The 18543-nt window shown below is 39.9% G+C and overlaps 1 protein-coding gene across 6 annotated transcripts in view; it reads right to left on the bottom strand.

The window, feature by feature from the left end:
* Nucleotides 1-18543, bottom strand: part of GBF1 (golgi brefeldin A resistant guanine nucleotide exchange factor 1) — a 106804-nt gene that overhangs the window by 43374 nt on the left and 44887 nt on the right. For 5 of the 6 annotated variants that reach the window (XM_080347599.1, XM_080347601.1, XM_080347603.1 and 2 more), the window contains one exon: nucleotides 2037-2168. The exons of the other annotated variant lie outside the window; for it this stretch is intronic. In XM_080347599.1, the coding sequence (XP_080203725.1) occupies nucleotides 2037-2168 (132 nt within the window). The remainder of the gene's footprint in view (nucleotides 1-2036; nucleotides 2169-18543) is intronic. 6 annotated transcript variants of the gene reach the window in all.

Here is an 18543-nt window from a genome sequence, read left to right as displayed (position 1 = left end):
GTCTTCCCACTAGAAGCTAGGCAACAGCTGCTCACTTACAGATATGCTGTTTTCAGAAATACTAGGCAAAGTTAACTTCAGAAACAGAGCCAGAAGCTGCTGTAGACACACTGTGGTAACAAAAAGAGCACACACCTTTTCTGGGGAAAAAACCACACATACAATTCTGAAATTCAGCCACTAGTCTTCCTACAGCTAAGGTCTGAGTGCATCGAAAAGGCTGACAGCTAGCTAGTGCAAAACTGCTGAGTTAGGAAATAACTGATCAGAGGGATAAAAGTCAATGGGAGTTTACTGTGGTCACAGAGGTTTTTTTTGTGCTTAGAAATTATTAGGTAATAATACATCAACTATAACTCTTAAACCAGTAGTACCTCAGAGATGATAATCTCTCTAAGGCTAACTTTTACTACCAAAACACACAGGCTGGATATCAAATAATTTTATCTAACTGATCTGTGATTGCACACCAGACCATTAGGGAACTGCTGCACCCAACAATCTCAGAGCAGATCTTTGCAATTCAGACTACTGGAAATCAGCAGTCTCAAAAGCTACTCAAGAATTATTCTTTTCTAACTGGTTTTAAAACAGCAATACTGGTCTGAAAAGTAGACAGATAACCACCTGCTCATGTGTGACAGAGTAAGAAAAACAGTGAGATGGCATGAGGACTAGCAACGAAATGCTTTGGAAATAGGAAAAGAAAGCAGTTTTAAGCAAAGATTATTATCAGAGGAGTTTGGCCCTTTCAGTGACCTCTGGTTTTCGATCCAGTGTGTAGAGTAAAAGCCACCCCACTCACCAAACAGACACAGCTAATTATGCTTTTGAAAAAAGTGTTGGTTTCATATGTCAATTATGCATCCCCAAAATGCACCACAAATGTCATCCACACTGAAATTTCCCCACTGTCTTTATGTCAGAGTCCTTCCTTCCTTGTTCCATCCAAATAAAACAGATTCATATATTAAGGATAGTTTTAAGCTTTTCCTGTCTTTAGGCAAACAGTCTTTAGACTACCTTTAGTTTTATATTACAAAGAGAAATATAAGACCAAAAAGCTTTAATTTAACAACACAACCTTAGCCAGATGTTCAGTCAGCACCACTAATCCCTGCTTCACTGGTATCTGGAGCAGCACAAAGGACAAGGCTGCTCTGAATGTCACCTGAGGCAGCAACAGAGGTCTTAGATTACAGGTTCTGCTCCACAACAAAAGCCAGGCAGAGGGTCTTTTCCACTGTCTACTACAAAGACACAAGCTTACCAACAGTTACTCCTTGCTGGAGTGACCCAATTAATATTCTAAACAACAGGTAGCTAGACAAAGGCTACAAATTCTTAGCCATGTTTTTTTTCCTGTTTCTGCCTCAAATCAAGTATTTGTAGGTAGTTGCCTACACAGACATTTGCTTGGACACGATACCAGCCTGATGCTCTGATCTCACCCAGACCATAAAAGCCCAGAAGAGTCCATCCTTCATTCTATGTTACAACTAACATGTTTTGCATTATTGCTTAGTCCTCCTTTATTTCTTTATTGTCCTATGAAGTAACATCAATATTGCATCATTTTAGGTATTTTTTGCCATTTAATTGTACCAAATACTGCCCACTAATTGCTGTCTTGATACACTAAATTTCCATCACATTCTTAATTTTATTTTTCCCCTAGGTCTCAATTTTTGCTCATTTTAATTTGAGGCTTTTCCCACAAAACTGGTCTGCATCTATACCAAGTCCTTTCATTAACTTCCCTCATGCCAACTCCAAAGGACAAAATACTTAAAACCAACAGTGCCAAAGACTAGAAGCTTTGGCTCCGTTTTCAGCCATTGCTGTAGTGCCGTGGAAGACCAGCACATGCAATATTAAGGAACTGCAGACACCTATTTCCCCAGCATGAATGACAATTTGCGTATTTCCCCAGTCGCTTCATTCAGACTGCAAGCATGTATTCTGGCCAAAGACATGTCTCAAGGAGATGCATTTGGCTGACATTTTGGTAAATCCTGGGAAGCCATATAACATACCTATTAGTGCGTACGAGAGGAACTTATTCACAGAGGTGAGGGCTAATCCAGTTATGGGGCCTGTAGTGTCTTCAGAACGGATTACTTCCAGGAAAGGCCGAAGGAAGATGTTGGGCTCAATTTCTGATAGCTCTGTTAAAATAAAAATAATTTTCAAAAGACATTAATTTTGACTTGATTCATTAGGATTCATTTTCTCTTTAGGAATCTACAGCAAGCATAATCTCAGAGGAGAGAGGCCTGCAAAGGCTTAGTTTCAGAAGGCTGGTAGGAAGGTCAGGGTTGCTTTTAAATATATATATACACACATATAGGTACAGGTATATATTTTTTAAAGCAATGGTTTGTGAAGTACACTTTCTTATGCAAATTAAATCATCTTCAAAATAGCCTTCTGGAACCTCCTACAACAAATTCTATTGTAAAAACACTCTGTGACCACCTCAGAGCTACCGTTGCCTAAATTCACACTTCATTGGCAGATAGGGTTGCATTTTCCCAGCATTCCTGGAATTGTGTGATCACATGAACTAGAACCTGCCCCACCTTCTGCCACTCCTGTAACATCCAACTGCGCATATAGCCTCATACTAACCACACACATAGTACAGACATACAACCAGGTTAGTTGGACCTCTTGCAGCACCCTGCCTGAACACAAATTGCATTTTTCCAACAATCTAAGTTTGCTTGGTGAAGACAGGAAAAACCCACAAGAGAAGCAAATTTTAAAACTCTTCTGTCTCGTCAGAACACCTATATGAGCTTCTCAGCCAAAGAAGAAAAGAGGACACTCCTCTCTACTTGCTGCTTCGGACAGCAAGTGTCCTCTAAAGCTGCAATACGAGAAGGCAGATGCACTGAGCTGTTGAGCTAGATAAAGAACAACTAACAAGCTTCCTAAACTTTTCAAGATGATTGATGGAAGCTTGAAGAATGAAAAAGAATTAGAGAAAAGAATAACCAGAACAAGGGAAAGGGAAAGTAACTACAAAAAAAGAGGGAGACAACGCAAGTGATCAATGTAAGAGGAGTCTTGAGGAGGATTTAGGAGAAAAAAAACATTAAAAAGCAGGTGAAGGCAACCACAATATAGATGGTGCACAGGCAGGGAGTATATTAAAAGTAACTTTGATAGTCCCAAGACCAGAAATATTTAAGTACAAACACTTGGCTCAACTTGCTGAAACCTCCATTTTATTTCTAATAAAAGTTAGCAAGTCTAACAGCTCATAGTGTCAGAGGAACACTGGCATTTATATTCTTGGTGATCCAATACTGCACTTATGTATCATATGAGCTTCTTTGAGGTGGGGGAGAAAAAAGTCTTAACTCCAGAATCCTTAGACAACATGCTGCTTTTCTATCTACCAGAAAAACTCAATTGTTTTATTTAAAAAAATAAAAAAATAAAAAATAAAAAAAAAACAACCCAAATTCTCCTGATTCCAAGATAAATGAAATTCCATTTTATCATAGTTTCTATTGAAAAGCCTTAAGTATCAAAGTAAAAGTCGTACGAGAAAGCATGTTAACATAACTGTGACAAATTATGGTGAGGAAACAAAGGAGGAAGAATATTGCAGGGGAGTTTGTTTTAAATAGTTAAGATCATACAGAACAAAGTGCAATGGTTTTGCTGTTAACTAAAACAAAACAGCAATTTAAAAAAATGGAACTTTGGGAATCATTACACAGTCTCTAACCCTTCAGTCACCAGTTCAAATCAGGCCAACACCACTAACTTGTGAGAGGTTAAAAGGAACGTGATGATTCAGTCTTTTTGGCTTAAGAACAACTCCCCCAACTTGTCAGATAATATCCTGGTGTGACATTACAATTGTGTCACCTCTCAGTAGCTCATGGAAATGCAGGGGATCATAATACATGCTTTCATCAACGTTTATTTAAGTGTGCTTTATAGAGTACTTGTCTGGTTACAAGCACTTGGACAACATCAAATATAGTAAGACTATGAGGGATCAACACTCAAACTCTTCTTCCCAAAACCTGATCCTTTCTATAGAACAGTCAGCACCCAATTAATCCATCATAATCCTGTAAATTCCTCCAGGCTCCTTCAATTCAGCAAGCCCCATGATGGAAAAGATGCACCTTGATGAATAAGAAAAACAGGACTTCAGCAGATGTACATAACTGCATAGTAGAATGAGATTAGAAAGACTTGCTAGTGGAAGATACATAGGATATCATATTCTCCATTAATCAATTTTCAGGACAAAAAATAGACATTATCTTTACAAGAGTGAGGGCATTTTTGTTTTTTCTTTCAATTAAGCTGTGAATCTTGATGTGGTTAAAGATTAGATTCCCCTGCAGTCTGAAATTCCCAACTTACATGAAAATCACAAAACGGCTTGCCATAATCAGGATTTAACTTGGGCACATACTGTTGATGACACAGCAACTCTGGCCAGCATCCGTGATATTCAGAGACTCTAGCTTTTATGGTAACACAGCATTTTACATTGAGCTCTCTGAAACTGCGTATGCTGTAAAACTGTTTCAGGCTGGGTAGCTGGCACTGTGTATTGAAAAAAAAACAAAAAATTATACGAAACAAGAAGAGAATATTTTTAGTGCAAGACTTAACCACTAAAGGACTACCATCTGAAAGATCTATATTTCAGTAAAATATCAATCACACTGCTAATTTTTTGCACCTGAGGAGTATTTACTTTATTACTACAATCAGCTCTTCCTACCGGCAGTATCTGCAGGTATTGAGCACTTACAGGGGTCACCAGCTGCCTTTTCAAAGCAGAACTCAATCCCAGGAGCAGTGCTTGCTTCAATAGAAAGACTGGGAACACATAAACCTGCTCATGCTGTAGCTATTCTTGCTATATCCAGTCTGGAAGCAGATTACTCTCACTGGCTGAAATACCAGTTCGGCATCTCAAAGTGGCACTAAAGCTACTTGGAAGCTTTTAACCAAGTAAAATTTTGCAAACAAGTCTGTAAATCAAAGATCAATCCTTTTAACTCAACCCTGTCGAGCTCAGTGAAGTTAGTTCCGAAGGTCTCACCCTGAAAGGTTTTCATAGCCTTAGGAACTGAACGTCGCAGTGTCCAGAACCAACCTGCTGGCCCTTTCAGATCAATTACTACAACTGCAGTAGGAACTGAATAACGCTCTTTCCACAATGCTTTGGTAAAGTAGGACCATAGTCTTTAAAGAACTTGTTCTGCCCAGCAAGTTAAAACTTTATGAAAGAGACAGTACATAAAGTCTTGATCACTTATTGGCACCTAATTGTAAAAGCAATGCTATGCTCTCCCGAAAATATCTAGAGAACCTCAGAAAGGGCAGTAAAATCAAGTACAACTTTAATAATTCCTTTGCCAAAACCAAGGCTATATAAAGTAAATATTGCATGTTTGGAAGTACATACTCGAACTTTTATAAAACCTTTCCAAAAGAAAGCAGCTTTGATTTTTCAGCTCTCTGGTTCTTGCTCTGCCATATTCAGGTTCAGGCATTACAGCTGAGGAAACCGTAACCAGTGGGAGATTGAGAACTGCTGAGAGAGATGATTCTTTAAGTTTATTTCCTAGAAAGAGACATTTCTCAATGTTTGAAGGAGAAAACACAGGACGGTTCTCTGCTTAGGTAACGACTTTCAACTCTGGGCTAAAAAACAAACCAACCCAGCAGCCCTGCAAGTATGACCTCAGCCTCAAGTATTACAAGAGTAAAAACTGTAGACAAAAATTTCTCTAGGGATTCCTGCAAGCAGCCTTCCTTTTCAATCTACTCAAAGTTAGGGAAAATTATATTCAAACATGATATAGTCTTACATGAAGAGCCCGGGCTGCTTTGGGGACCAGCTGGAATGCACTTCCCATTCTTTTCACACAGGTCCCTTCAATGAAATTTCAGGGAAGGAAACAGAGACCAGCACCACATGCAGAAATGCTCAGCTAGCCCCAAGCAGTGTGCATGGAGATTGAGAAGGGGGAAAGAATCTCTTCAGGCTGGAAATTTTAATATGATAGAGGAATTCTTTTGAGGCCACAGTGCTTTCCTTCATTCATCCTATGGATTATTTGCGTTTAGACACACGACTATAAAGCTATTTAAACAACTAATTCATGTTTAAGCACCTAACTCCCATTTCAGCAATCCCATCCAGCCATTCTGGCACTTCAGCAAACAAGCTGCATCAGATCTCCAGCATCCCCTCTCTCCTGAAGCAGAGGAGCAGGTCCCCCTTGGAAGAGGTTTCTTACTATTAGCACACTGTTGGCACATTCCTGATCTAAAATGCTCACGTAAGCTGCTTTCTCTCGCAGTTCAACTCTTCACTCCTGAATGACTCTTATCAGGATCGGCTATGCGTTCCGAATCAGAGTAAATGAATGAGAAAAAATGGTTTATGACAAGTTATTTCAACATAATTTGTCCCCAGGACAGGCAATTGCAACGCAAACCACATGACCTGGACTCCTCTCATGCAGCAACTGTTGGCCTTTGCCGCCCAGCCTGCAGAAGGGCTGTCTGGGTTGTATCCCACGCACTTCTCCAATGCAGACAAGAGCAATGCTTCACGCTTGTGCTAGTACCTTCCCTGCTTATGCACTGAACTGTACAACGGAAAGGCATCTCTTTTCTTCTTGAGGTGAGAAAAAGACAAAGATAATACTGTAATAGAGGAGAAATCCAGTCCCTTCAGAACTCCTGCCTAGGAGCTCAATGAGTTTATGCCACAGAAAACTGAGGTACCAGCAAGCGCTTCCTGGCTCACCCTCAAAAACACTTTCTGCAAATACTGCCCTTCTGGCCTATGTGACTCTATACATGCTTTATTCTCGGTTCACCCACCTAACACCAAAACATTTTGTCTTTCACTGAAGGGTGAGAAGTCCCTCTGGTCTCTCAACAAATTAGAGAACAGTAAAGTTACAAGAAAAAAGGAAAAAAAGGAAAACCATCTAAAAGGACTGAGTAGCCATATTCTTCAGATTTTCAAAACCATTTCTGAACTCTTAGTTGCTGGAATAAGTACTGGCTTCATCTTACCCAGATCAAAATGCAAGATCACAGGGAAAGGAGAAACTCCTCTGAGTTAGTCCTATGGTTATCTGTTGGTTAATTTAGAGATTAACAAAACTAGCAAAGAGACCTATACTGTAACTTGTTCCTATAAAAATTCGCAGAGCTTGAATTCGCTTTACGTAGAGTTAGTTAGGTAAAAGCCACACAACAGTAAATACATATTGGTTGTAGGTTCCTTGGCAAAGCTACAATTTCAGCAGCTCTACAGCTGATGATGAGTGAAGGAGGCGCATCTTTCACCACTCCAAAAACAAATTCTCTAGACTGACTGGAACACATGCCACCCTGCACCTCCAATGAAAGACATGCCCTGACTACGTCTAGCTAGGAAGTTTAGTCCAACATTTAACCCCAGTTCATTAACAGCCAATAATGTAGAGTAACAAGCGTAAAAAAAGCACAGCTAGACAATCTGCATTCATTTGCTCCTTAACATGTTCCCCTCCACACAGTCCTGGTACAGTCAAGGTTCCAAGTGAAAAGAATCCTCTGTCATTTCTCCCACCAAAGGGTTTTGTTGTTGTTTTTGTCTCATTTTTCTTGCAAGCTCTAGATCAGCCCTTGCAACTCAGTGCAATGCATAGCACATTTCTAGGTAGATTGTTATCTGAAATGATAACAGACTGCTACTTACATAGCTTGACCTAGGACTTAACGTGATCAGAGGAATCTCTGGTTTTACTTCATGAAAATAATGATGGCAATGTCCACTATACTTGATAAATAAGAGGTTATCAAAAAGAGTAGCCACCTGACATTCCCTACTAGGTTCCTCAAAATATCATTGTCTTACCCCAATCTAAGGTCTTAACAGATGAAGATAACTGGGTTCTGACAGCTAGGGAGAACCTGAGGAGAAACAGGAGCCTACATCCTAGATTCCAGAATGCATAAATACTGCAAGTTATTTAAAAAGGCTGCTGGGACTGCACAACACAGCATCCAAGCTCACCATGGGAATGTATGGAAGCAAGCTTTGTGCATCTCTGAAATCAGCACTTCTCTATTGTAAGTGTCACCAAAAACTTTACATATGATAGAAGTGAACATAGGTCCAAAATTATGAATATTCAAGCCAATGAAGGAGAAGTGAGAACTAACTGCAATCCTTTTCAGTATGTCTCTAAAATATACTCTTCAAAGCTAATTCCCTGTGCATTAAAGTGGTCATTCAGGGGCCCAGACCCACCACAACAGAGGGAAACAGTACCATTCACAGCCACACATGAATGCAAGGCTAGAATTACAAATGCAGTTTGACAGGGGGAACCCAGAGCTGTCAAGCCTGTTCTGTTTGCCTAATTTCATTACAATGGCACAAATGCTTTCATTTGTCACACTCCAGCTTCATGTGTTTATCTCCCTTTCATTAAACATGACTTTAACAAATGATTGTTCCACAGCGCCAAGATCTCAAGCGCCCCTCAGAATTGAGATTTTTATTTTGGGGAAGGATGACAGAATGCATGCTGAGCATTTGACTCTTGATATCCTCTGGTCAGCGTGGCACAAACTCAACTGGATATTGTCTGCTGTAGGAATTATTTACATCTACCAGCAAAGCAGGAGCACTGACCATTAGTTATCAGAGGTTTCACCTGATGCCTTGCTTCAAATTCAGCTGTTCTGAATCCTAACCCTGAGCATTTTTTCATAAACAGGTACTCGCTAGAGTATCTTCAGCCAAAATTACACTGAAAACTCCAGCTGGGTCTCCACCGTTACCCCAAGTGCTTTTCACCCAGCCATAGAATTCTGTTCCAGGGGACTGATATTATGAGAACATACTCAGTTCATTCACAAGGAAAACAAATGCCATCAACAGGATGTATGGAGCTACACAAAGTGCAACCTTTCATAGTTTCTATCCAGATAGATTTAAAGTACGCACACGACTACTCACTTCTTGAATTTTTATCTTCAGCCATATAGATTGCTGAATACAGAAAGAAATTAAGCTGTTGGGATAGCAGCTTCTTTCAAAAGTTAAGGTTGCTGAATTCTGCCCTTATTTCATAGCACTGAGGAGACAGCAGAGATGGGAATAATTGCATCGTGACAAACTTTTTTCTGAGCTACAGCTGACACATTAGTCAGAGGTTATATTCAAAAGGCTCTACTTCAAAACAAGAATAGCTCTTCAAGTGAACTGAGGAATAACTTGGCATAGCAAGGTTGAAGGTCACCAGGAGAAGACCTTGCTATGAATCCTAGAGTATTCCCTCTCATCTTGTGACCTGAATACCTCTGGAAGGACCATGACTAATTTGTTGCCTTTCATCAAAATATTAACTCTACATAGTAAAAGCCTACTGTTTCCAAAGTGCTTTCCCATGAGTGTGTTTATTGCCAGCATGAACAGTAACACCCACCTAGCTTTAAGTGTGATTTCAATGTTAATCCATACTTGTTTTCTACATCATACTAGAGGATGAGCACTAAAGCAACACCTACTTATGCTAGCAAATTCAGAGAAAGATTAGATCAAGACCCATGGTTTGTAAAGCCACATAAGCAAATTCAGAATTACTTATTTCGACCTCTGTTACAGAGAGGCTGACTGATCTCAGGTAAAGGAGATGGAGGAATACAGCTGACCTGAGCCTCTGATAGGTTCTGGAATATACATCTATTTCTGTGGCTCTGTCAGACAGACGTAAACTCTAAACTGTTAGTGCCAACTGTAATGGCATTTAATCCTATTCCAGAAAACGGAACTCTTCAATAGCTCTACAAAAACTGATTTGAGATCCTGTTCCTGTCTGAAAGGCTTTTTTCCCCCTGCCACCGGTGGAAGTTACCTAACACAAAGCTCTGAACAACTTCTAGGTAAGAGAAATCGACCTTCCTGTACACTCACAAGAAAAAAAAATGCTTCAGTAAACTAAAGTGCAACAAGCTCCACAGGTAGGTAGAAGTTTAACATCACTTCTTAAAAACAAAACAAAACAAAACAAAACAACCCCATAACAACATGGTGAGTGAAATGCAGGTATGCTTCACCTTTTGTCTCTGTTTAGAACCAGGTGAAATGATTTTGAAAGATTTCTTACAGAAAATCACCACATAGGACAATAGTCAGTTCTTGTGATGAACTTGCACCAGCTCTGAACTTGAGAGCTCCCAAGCACTCCTCTGATCCAATGACATTCAACTGTAAATGAAATTACTAAACCAAAGTAAGCCAAAGCAAAAAGCAGTCATGCCATGACAAATTCATCTGCCCTTGACCAAACGCTGATAGTTATTGATCTTGCTGCTGTTGTGAATTAGGGCCAGGCTTCCCAAAGTTCCCTCCTAATACAAGAAAGAGAGCATGGCCACTCTAACAAGGCCGACGGGGCTAAATGAAACCTGTGGGGAATTGCATCACACACCGCCAAGTCCAGAGGATGGACTGATCCGTCCATCTAACTGACAGCACAATTTTGATATATGTCAAGTTTAAGCACTGTTTTTCCTCTCTGAAAGAAATTGGCATATGTCGAAGGAAGAGCAATTAGGTTGTGACACTCTACAGAACTCTATTCAGTCACTGGACTTGCTTCACTATGATATTTTCTATGTCTTGCATGGTATCAGGCCCAAACTAAGTAGGCAATTTAAAAGCCCAGGAGAAATTAAAACTTCTTTCCTGGTATTTTAAAGCACAGTAATTCTCCACAGCTTTGTGTGTCTATCACACTATGAATAGTTCTCTCATTTCGAATTCACCATGTTGCAAAAAGGAAAGCTTCACTATTTCTAAGAGGCTGGAGAAAAAGATTACAGTTTTATCATCAATTAGCTGTCTGGATGTTACCCCGTTCCGTTTACCCCTTCCTCAAGGGAAGCCCATGAGTGCCAAGGGGAAAAATTAAAAAGAAATTGAAGAACAACAAATCCCAAACAAGCCAAAGCATTTCTTGTGTTGCCAGAGAATCTAAAAAGCATCAGTGAGACAGACAAAATCCAAAGAATGAAATGAAGTCTGATGGCCCAAGAGGAAAGAGAATCTTTTAATGACAAAAATCTCTCAAAAGGCTTAATGTACCTTGCCGTTATGATTTATACAAATTCTTCTATCCAGCCTGAACCAGCCTAGGAGATGTGGAGCTTCACCATGTTATTACGAGAAAGTAAAATTCCCAAGTGCCAATGGCAAAACACAATTGCCCAGAGCTCAAGAACCAACACACCAAGTTGCTACAGATGCAAAATGGAAGCCTCGGGGAGAGCAGAGTTAGAATCAGCATGGGAATATTAGTATCAAGCCTACAGAGGCAGAAAAAGAACAAGCAAAAGGGAGAAGAGACTGGCCTGGTGAGAGCCCATCCAACTGTTGCCCTAAGACACTGCAACAGTAAAAACATAAGCAACTTTTTTTTCCACACAGCAATGACTGAAGCAATCAGTAATAAGTGTGCACACACACAAGCAGAAATTCAGACTGCCTCCATTAAAGGCAGCTTAATTCCTAGAATGATGAAAACAAGTTAGTATTACAATCTTGAGAATGGACTGGGGGAAGAAATTAATTTCTGCATACTGCTATGTGCTAGAGCCATCTACTGATACAAGGTGCTGATGATACCTGAAGGGAAGCAGAAGTCTGAGATTTGACACTCATTTACAGCTTTTGCAACTGAAGAGATCAGTGAATGCAATTCAACTTCAGTGACCACCAAATAGGATGCACATTAAGATGAGAACCACAGAAGCAATATTACATCTGTCCCTAACTCCATTAGATACCTTTTTTTTTCCATGTCACGGAGTAAGACATCAGCTTAAAACAATAAAATGTCTGTGAGGAATCAAAATTACCTAAAAATCTATGTGAAGAAATGAAGATATTCCACACATTCATAAAACCTTAGTTGCCTGGACAAAGGAATAGACAAGCAGTTAATTTCTCTACCAGTTGGGAGCCTAAGCATTATACTTCACAATATCTGAATATGAAGACAGTAATTCAATCTCCATTAACAAACCCCATTAAGAAGCAGTGTCAAAGCACCATCTCAAAGGAAAGTTTATTAACAGGTAAGAGGTGGAAAAGTATTTTTTGATTCCTATTCTGCCTGCCCCTCGAGACTCAGAGGATCTACATACTTAGGTAAATAGAAATTACAAGCCTTCAGCAGAAATGGTACAGGTAGTTCGGAATGATTCCTCTTCCAAACAGTAAGACCTTGATGTCATTTGGGGTTCAACCTGAAGCAAGAGATGATCTTCGTTGATGAGGTCCATAACTGGCATTCTTAAACCAAAACTAGCATTGTTTTGGTCAAGAAAACTTGCCACGAACACTTTTTTCTTACAGCCTGTAAGGTTAAATACTATTGACTTTGCTCCACTTGTGCTGGCTGAAGAAGCTGATGGGGCAGAAATTGAAGAATTTTAGCATTTTGAGATTTCACATTGTGGTCTACCCAGTTCTCTAAACTTATCCAGGATTCTGGTGTGATTTCCATCAGGAGGTCTAAACTGTGCTACAAATCCTACTTACGCTAGTATTTCAGAATGCACACAAGTACAGGTAGCCTATGAATGCAACTGTTTTCATGAGGCAATATGATACTCTGAAGTACCAGACTGAGCCAAAGCTCCCTTTGCAACATCTTTGGCCGATGACTGGCTACAATCCAGGACAAAATTTTTCTGCTCACATCCTTAAAATTCCCAATTTAGACAAAGTTTTGCAGGGTAGAAAGAGTCCATGTGTATACTGACAGCTCACATCTCTCCTGAGAAGACAGCAAACACTAAATAAAGATTCTGGTCTAGTATGGCTTGACATTAGCAACCCCATGGTACTGCTCCCTATTGCATCAGCTTCTCTGAAGCAATCATTTAACAGGTATCCTGAGCAGCAGGCTCGTGTAAGGAGTATGAGTAACTGCTTGGCATATAAGTCACTAGCCCTACATCTTAGAAAGAAAATACTGGTTACAGTCTCTAGGAAAATGCCAAATAGATTTATTTTAGTCTATTGCTAATGTTGTTGATATAGTACATGCTCATGACACAAGAAAACACTAGAATGCTACAGCAGCTCAACTAAGCGATCCTGTCCTAACTTTATGACGGCCGTCACTGACTGCATACTGTCCCACAACAGTGATCTAAAAGTGACAGCACAGCACAAAACTTCAACTCACACAGATAAACAGGATGGTTTGTTCAAGTCAGCCCCCAGTTCACACACTTATATAGGCTTCTTCAATCCCTCTCTCCTTCCCTTAGGGCACAACGCAGCCCGGCTCTCCAATTGAAATACACAACACACACTGAACAGGTCAGTGGACGCTACTCTGCTTTAACCTCTCACCCCCAGCACTTCTGCTACCCTGACCTCCGGCAGGAAACCATTATACTTCAACAACATTTGTTCCCAAGACTTGGTAAAAAGGCAAAGACACAAGAATCTCCTTTTGATTTTCAAGCCTAGCCATATAGAATTTGCTTTATCAGGATATAAGCACATATGTAAATAAACCAAGCATCAGATGGTAGCAAGGTCCTTGCTAACAGACAGGTAAATCAGTCTACTCTCAGCCTCTGCTACTCATCTCCCCCTCATGCTCTTGGGCAAGCCACTTCATCTCTGCTTCAATTCCTCATATGAAAATGGGACACATTTTGCCTTTTTAAGTGCTGTGCCTTTAGATTATCTGTAAATAACTTCAAAAAAGCAGCTCACAGTAGTAACAATCCAATAAAGTCTTCCTGCCCTATCATTCCATGTTTCCCCAAAACCAAAAGTTAACTAAGACTTCTGGTGAAGGAAGCTATTTTTGAAATTCACATTTAAGTTGAGGAATATATGAGGAAATATGACAAGCACCGTATAACACAATTTAAGATCAAAATAACCTTCATAATCTATCACACAGAAACCCAGTAGTTCAATTTGTGAAGTATCAAGGAAATAAACAGGAATATACTGGAGTCACATCTAGAAACAACTTGGCAGTGCTTGGCGATTCACTTTTGGGGTGTCAGTGTTAAGGAACTTTATAAAACAAAACAAAACAAAACAAAAAAACCCACAAAAATCTAATTTTCAGAAGAGTTAATGAGTGAGGGGAAGAAAACGTACATCATTTTCTAAAATGCAGCAGCTAAACAGCTAGTAAATTCTCATAGTTTTGTCAACACGAAACCACTTGACACAGAGCAGCATTTTGTTCAGCTTTGAGCCCAGTGCTTAAAACCAGAAAGTGACTCTAGGTAACAGAAGGACTTCGATGGCCCTTCCAAAAACGGGATGAAATCCCAAAGCTCTGGGAGAGCAAGGCGAGCACCTGTTTTCCTGAACAGTCAATTTTTTTATGCTGCATACTTTACACAGAAGCTGCATTATTCTGGAGAAGCTGCATTCCAGCCAAAAGTGCACAGTTAATGTTTTTTGCAGCCCCCAGCCTCCAGTGATGGATGACCATTTTATAATGAAATACTTTATGCTCAATCAACTTACAAATAACGGATGTTTTATCACACTGAATTAAAAAGAATGTTTAAAAAAAAAGGCAACAGACAATAGAATCAGTGATGAGCAGAAGCAAAAGTTATTCCTGTTAAGGGTGGTTAAAAAAAAAAAAATCCAACTGATGTTTCACTTTAACTCTTTCACTGCTCTCCAAGAACCAGTAGAAATGATGCACGAGGTACTATTTGCTCTGAAAACACCTACACAGAAGTCCTGGTCCTGGCTATTGAGACATGAGAATATAAGGCTTACACAAAAAGGTTTTGGTCTGTAACATCTCAATTAGGTTTAAAAAAGCTAAGGCTAATAACCAAGCACTGTCTGAAGATAAACCTTTCAAAATATTTTAATCCCCCAAGCCTATTCAGCATTACAAAAATCATTCCTCAGACACTCCTTAATCAGCCATGGGGTTTTATCCTAGCACTGCTTCCACCTGTCAATGCTGACTGATAAAACAGAGAAATAAATGCCCTGCACTCAAAGATTACTGCAATTTCTAGATCAAGGTTTGGAACCAAACACCCAAATTCAACTGATAATCTTATTCAAGACTTACTGTTTGCTGTTATCCCACAACTGTTACTGTTGTTACACACTGCAGGTCAAGAAACCCCAAAACTTAAAGGGCCATATTTGAATGAACACCAGCCCTTGAAAAAACCCACAGCAGAAGCATTCTTTGTGCTTTTTCTCCCAAATAGAACACGAAAACTTTCTAATGCAGTTCAAACATGGCAGAATGTCTCTTAATTCTCATATTATCTTAGACTTTTAGGAAAACAGTCTCTTCTAACAGGAATAAAGCGATGAAAGAATGCAGATGTGTACAAGATGCAGTGAACATGAGCTGCAAGAAGGGAAATGCCAATTAGATATTGTGAAAGACATTTTCTAAAGAAGGATAGTCAAACACCAGAAAAGTTTACCCAGAGAAGTTGTGGGAGCTCCATCCCTGAAGCTAATCAGAATCCAGCTGGCTCTAACCCTGAAAAGAATCTCACTTCCAAGCTGGTCCTGCTTTCAGCAGGGAATTGGAGCAGATGACCTCCAGAGGTCCCTTCTACCTAAATTATTCCAATTCTGACTTGTGCTTACCAGAAACAACCAAAAAAAAGCCTCTGACATTGTACATTAGGAATGTAGACATTCTAACATCCACCGAATGGTTTCCCTTCCCCGATCTTCTATTGGTTAGTATCAACAATAATTAAATACAAAGCAGGAGCTCATTCCAGAACTATCCCTAGAAAACGTTTATGATTTTCTAAACCAGTCTTCTAAACAGAAGCTGCAGACTGTGACTCAACTAAAAACAAAATACTCAACCAACCAACCACCACAGTTTACCAAATTTGGGGACTTCCCACAAGCTAGCAGAAATAGAGCATGTTGCTTCTGTCTTCTCTTAAAATGATATAGCATCTGCTGTGGATATTAAGGTCATCAAACAAACAGCACCTTGGTCCCGAGTCACAGCTTCAGATCTAGACCAATTCTCCCAGTCGCAGTGCAACCACCTCAAGCTCCACTAAGTTCAGAGTTAATTTATGAAACCTTCACACTCATGATTGAAGCACTGTAAATATTAATCAGTCCAAGATTTTTAGTCACAAAATCAATTCTCCTCCCCTCGTCATTCCTCAGCTGAAGGCTGGCATTCAGTGAATCAAACCAAAGGGAGAATAGAGTTTCCAGCACCTGCTTCAGCTTTTAAGTGTCCAGTTGAAACTGCTGTGATCTGGCAGCAGGCAGTCTGAAGATGTCATTTTCCTGCTTTGTGAAGGACTGAATTGCAGCACAGAAAGAATCCAAATAGAGAAATGAGTGAAAAGAGCAGCAGCGGGCAAAGGAAGCCATAACTTAATATGGCCAAAGAGAAAGATCAGCTGAAAACATTGTTCTTCAAGTATGGCATACCTTCTACAACTGAGCATTTTATTCACCTTCCAACTCAAGCTGATTGCTACGGGCAGTGCTGAGTATGCATTATATTCTACATTTGTGGCAACACTCAAAGAATGGTGTAAAACAAGACTCCATGCTGTCATGTGCTTTGGAATCAACTTATTACTAAAACATTATACACTAGGGTTGTCTATCACAGTAACATTCAGATTTGAAGTCCGGAAATATAAAATACATTCCTTCTTGAGAGGGAAGTCAGGAAACAAACAGCCAGCATGTTCATTTTATACCAGCATGCTGATGGGCAGCATCCTTCTTTTACATGCAGACACACTGATAACTCAAAAACATAATTCAAGACATACTTCCCTCATGTGGAAAAATAAAGTCAAACACATTTACTCTTCATTATGATATGTCTCTTAGCTAGTGATTGCAAAACTAAAAGAAGGATATACCTACAACCAGACTGCTTTCACAAATAGGAAAGAAATCCTTACTCTTAGCACAACAGTCTGCTTCAAGACAAAAAAAAAGACACACTCTTGAGCTTGGTGAACACAGAACATCTGTATAATTTCCCTTAAGAATGTAAATTAAGCCCAGGAGTTAGAATGGCAAAACTCCTCAGATGAATGCAGCTTTACGGGAGTAAGAACCTTTGCAACAGTATGGCAGCAGTCACAGTAGGTAGGCTGCACTTACAGACTACTGTCAGCAGTTTACTTCAGATTTGCCACTTGCAAAGAGCAAAAATGGGGGAGGTAGGGGGGGCGTGTGTGTGCAGGGATTATATAACAAGTTTGCAAATATACAAATGTGTCAATTGTTTTAAAGAAATTATTAAAAAACCCCTACATAAATCACATCAACACCCAAACTTTCTTAATCTTATTTTCTTCACCAATATAATCACCAAGATCTAATTCTCCCAGTTCTCAAGGTTTCCTTGGTCACATAATTGCTCACTGAAATTTCCCAAAATACTGGAGAGGCAGAAAGCCCAGTGGAGAAGGGGTTAACCCACAGCTGGGAGAAAGTTTCCCTGGAAAATTGGAACACATGCTGTGGCTGTGACTAAATTTCACACTGGTTCTGTTGAGTACAAACATCCACAACTGTGTGCATTTGAGAGAGTCAGAGAAAAAGAAATGCTTCTTATATATTAGCTTCACCTGCTAGGTTCCTTCAAATGGATAATGACATGCTCTAGGGAACAGCAGAATCCTTCAGATTCACTTCACATTTCAAGTACAAATGAGGTGCCAAAGTGTGTGTATGTGTAATAATGAATGGAAGGAAGTAGTCTTTCCTTTCCCTGCTCCCACATTTTTTGGAACATACTGAAAAGTCAAGCCTATGGTCTGGAAGAGTTGATTCTGCTGTTTAAGACTAGATGCATCAGCACAGAAGTCACCTGAGCTGACGCTGAAGAGATCTGTGCCATCCAAGTACATACAAAAAAGGAATGGTACAGAGTGAACAGGGACGAGTATGTACACGTGTATGCACACACACACATGGATTTTAAAGTTCAACTGACTATGCTTTAAACCAACAGGCAGCATTTAAGCTGGTCAGAGATAGCCACACAGTGGAGATTCACAATTACCAAGATCAGCCAGTACAGAACTACAGAAAGGTTTGGATTGGAAGAGGTCTCTGGAGGTCACCTACTCCAACCTCCTGCTCATGCAAAGGACAGTTCTGGAGCTGTATCAGATGGCTCAAGGCCTTGTTCAGCCAAACTTTAAAAGTCTCCATAGATGGAGATTCCACTTCCCATGCCCCAGTATTTAACTCCCTCTAGAAAGAATTTCCCCCTATGCCCAACTGGAATTTCTCCTGTTCAAATTCATGACTATGAATCTCTCGGCCCCTCCAAGAAGAACTGGCTCCGTTCTTCCTGTGATCCTCCTTCAGGTAGTGGTAAACTGCGTGTAGGTCCCCCCTCAGCCTTTTCCATTCTCAATAAACTTACATATTTTTAGAATACTACAGCCATTGGCTGTGCAATAAAGAAAGTGTTTGAAAGCAGTGGACTG

This window comes from Nesoenas mayeri (assembly GCF_963082525.1).
Source record: "Nesoenas mayeri genome assembly, chromosome: 7".
NCBI lineage: Eukaryota > Metazoa > Chordata > Aves > Columbiformes > Columbidae > Nesoenas > Nesoenas mayeri.
This window is presented reverse-complemented; position numbering and strand designations above follow the sequence as displayed.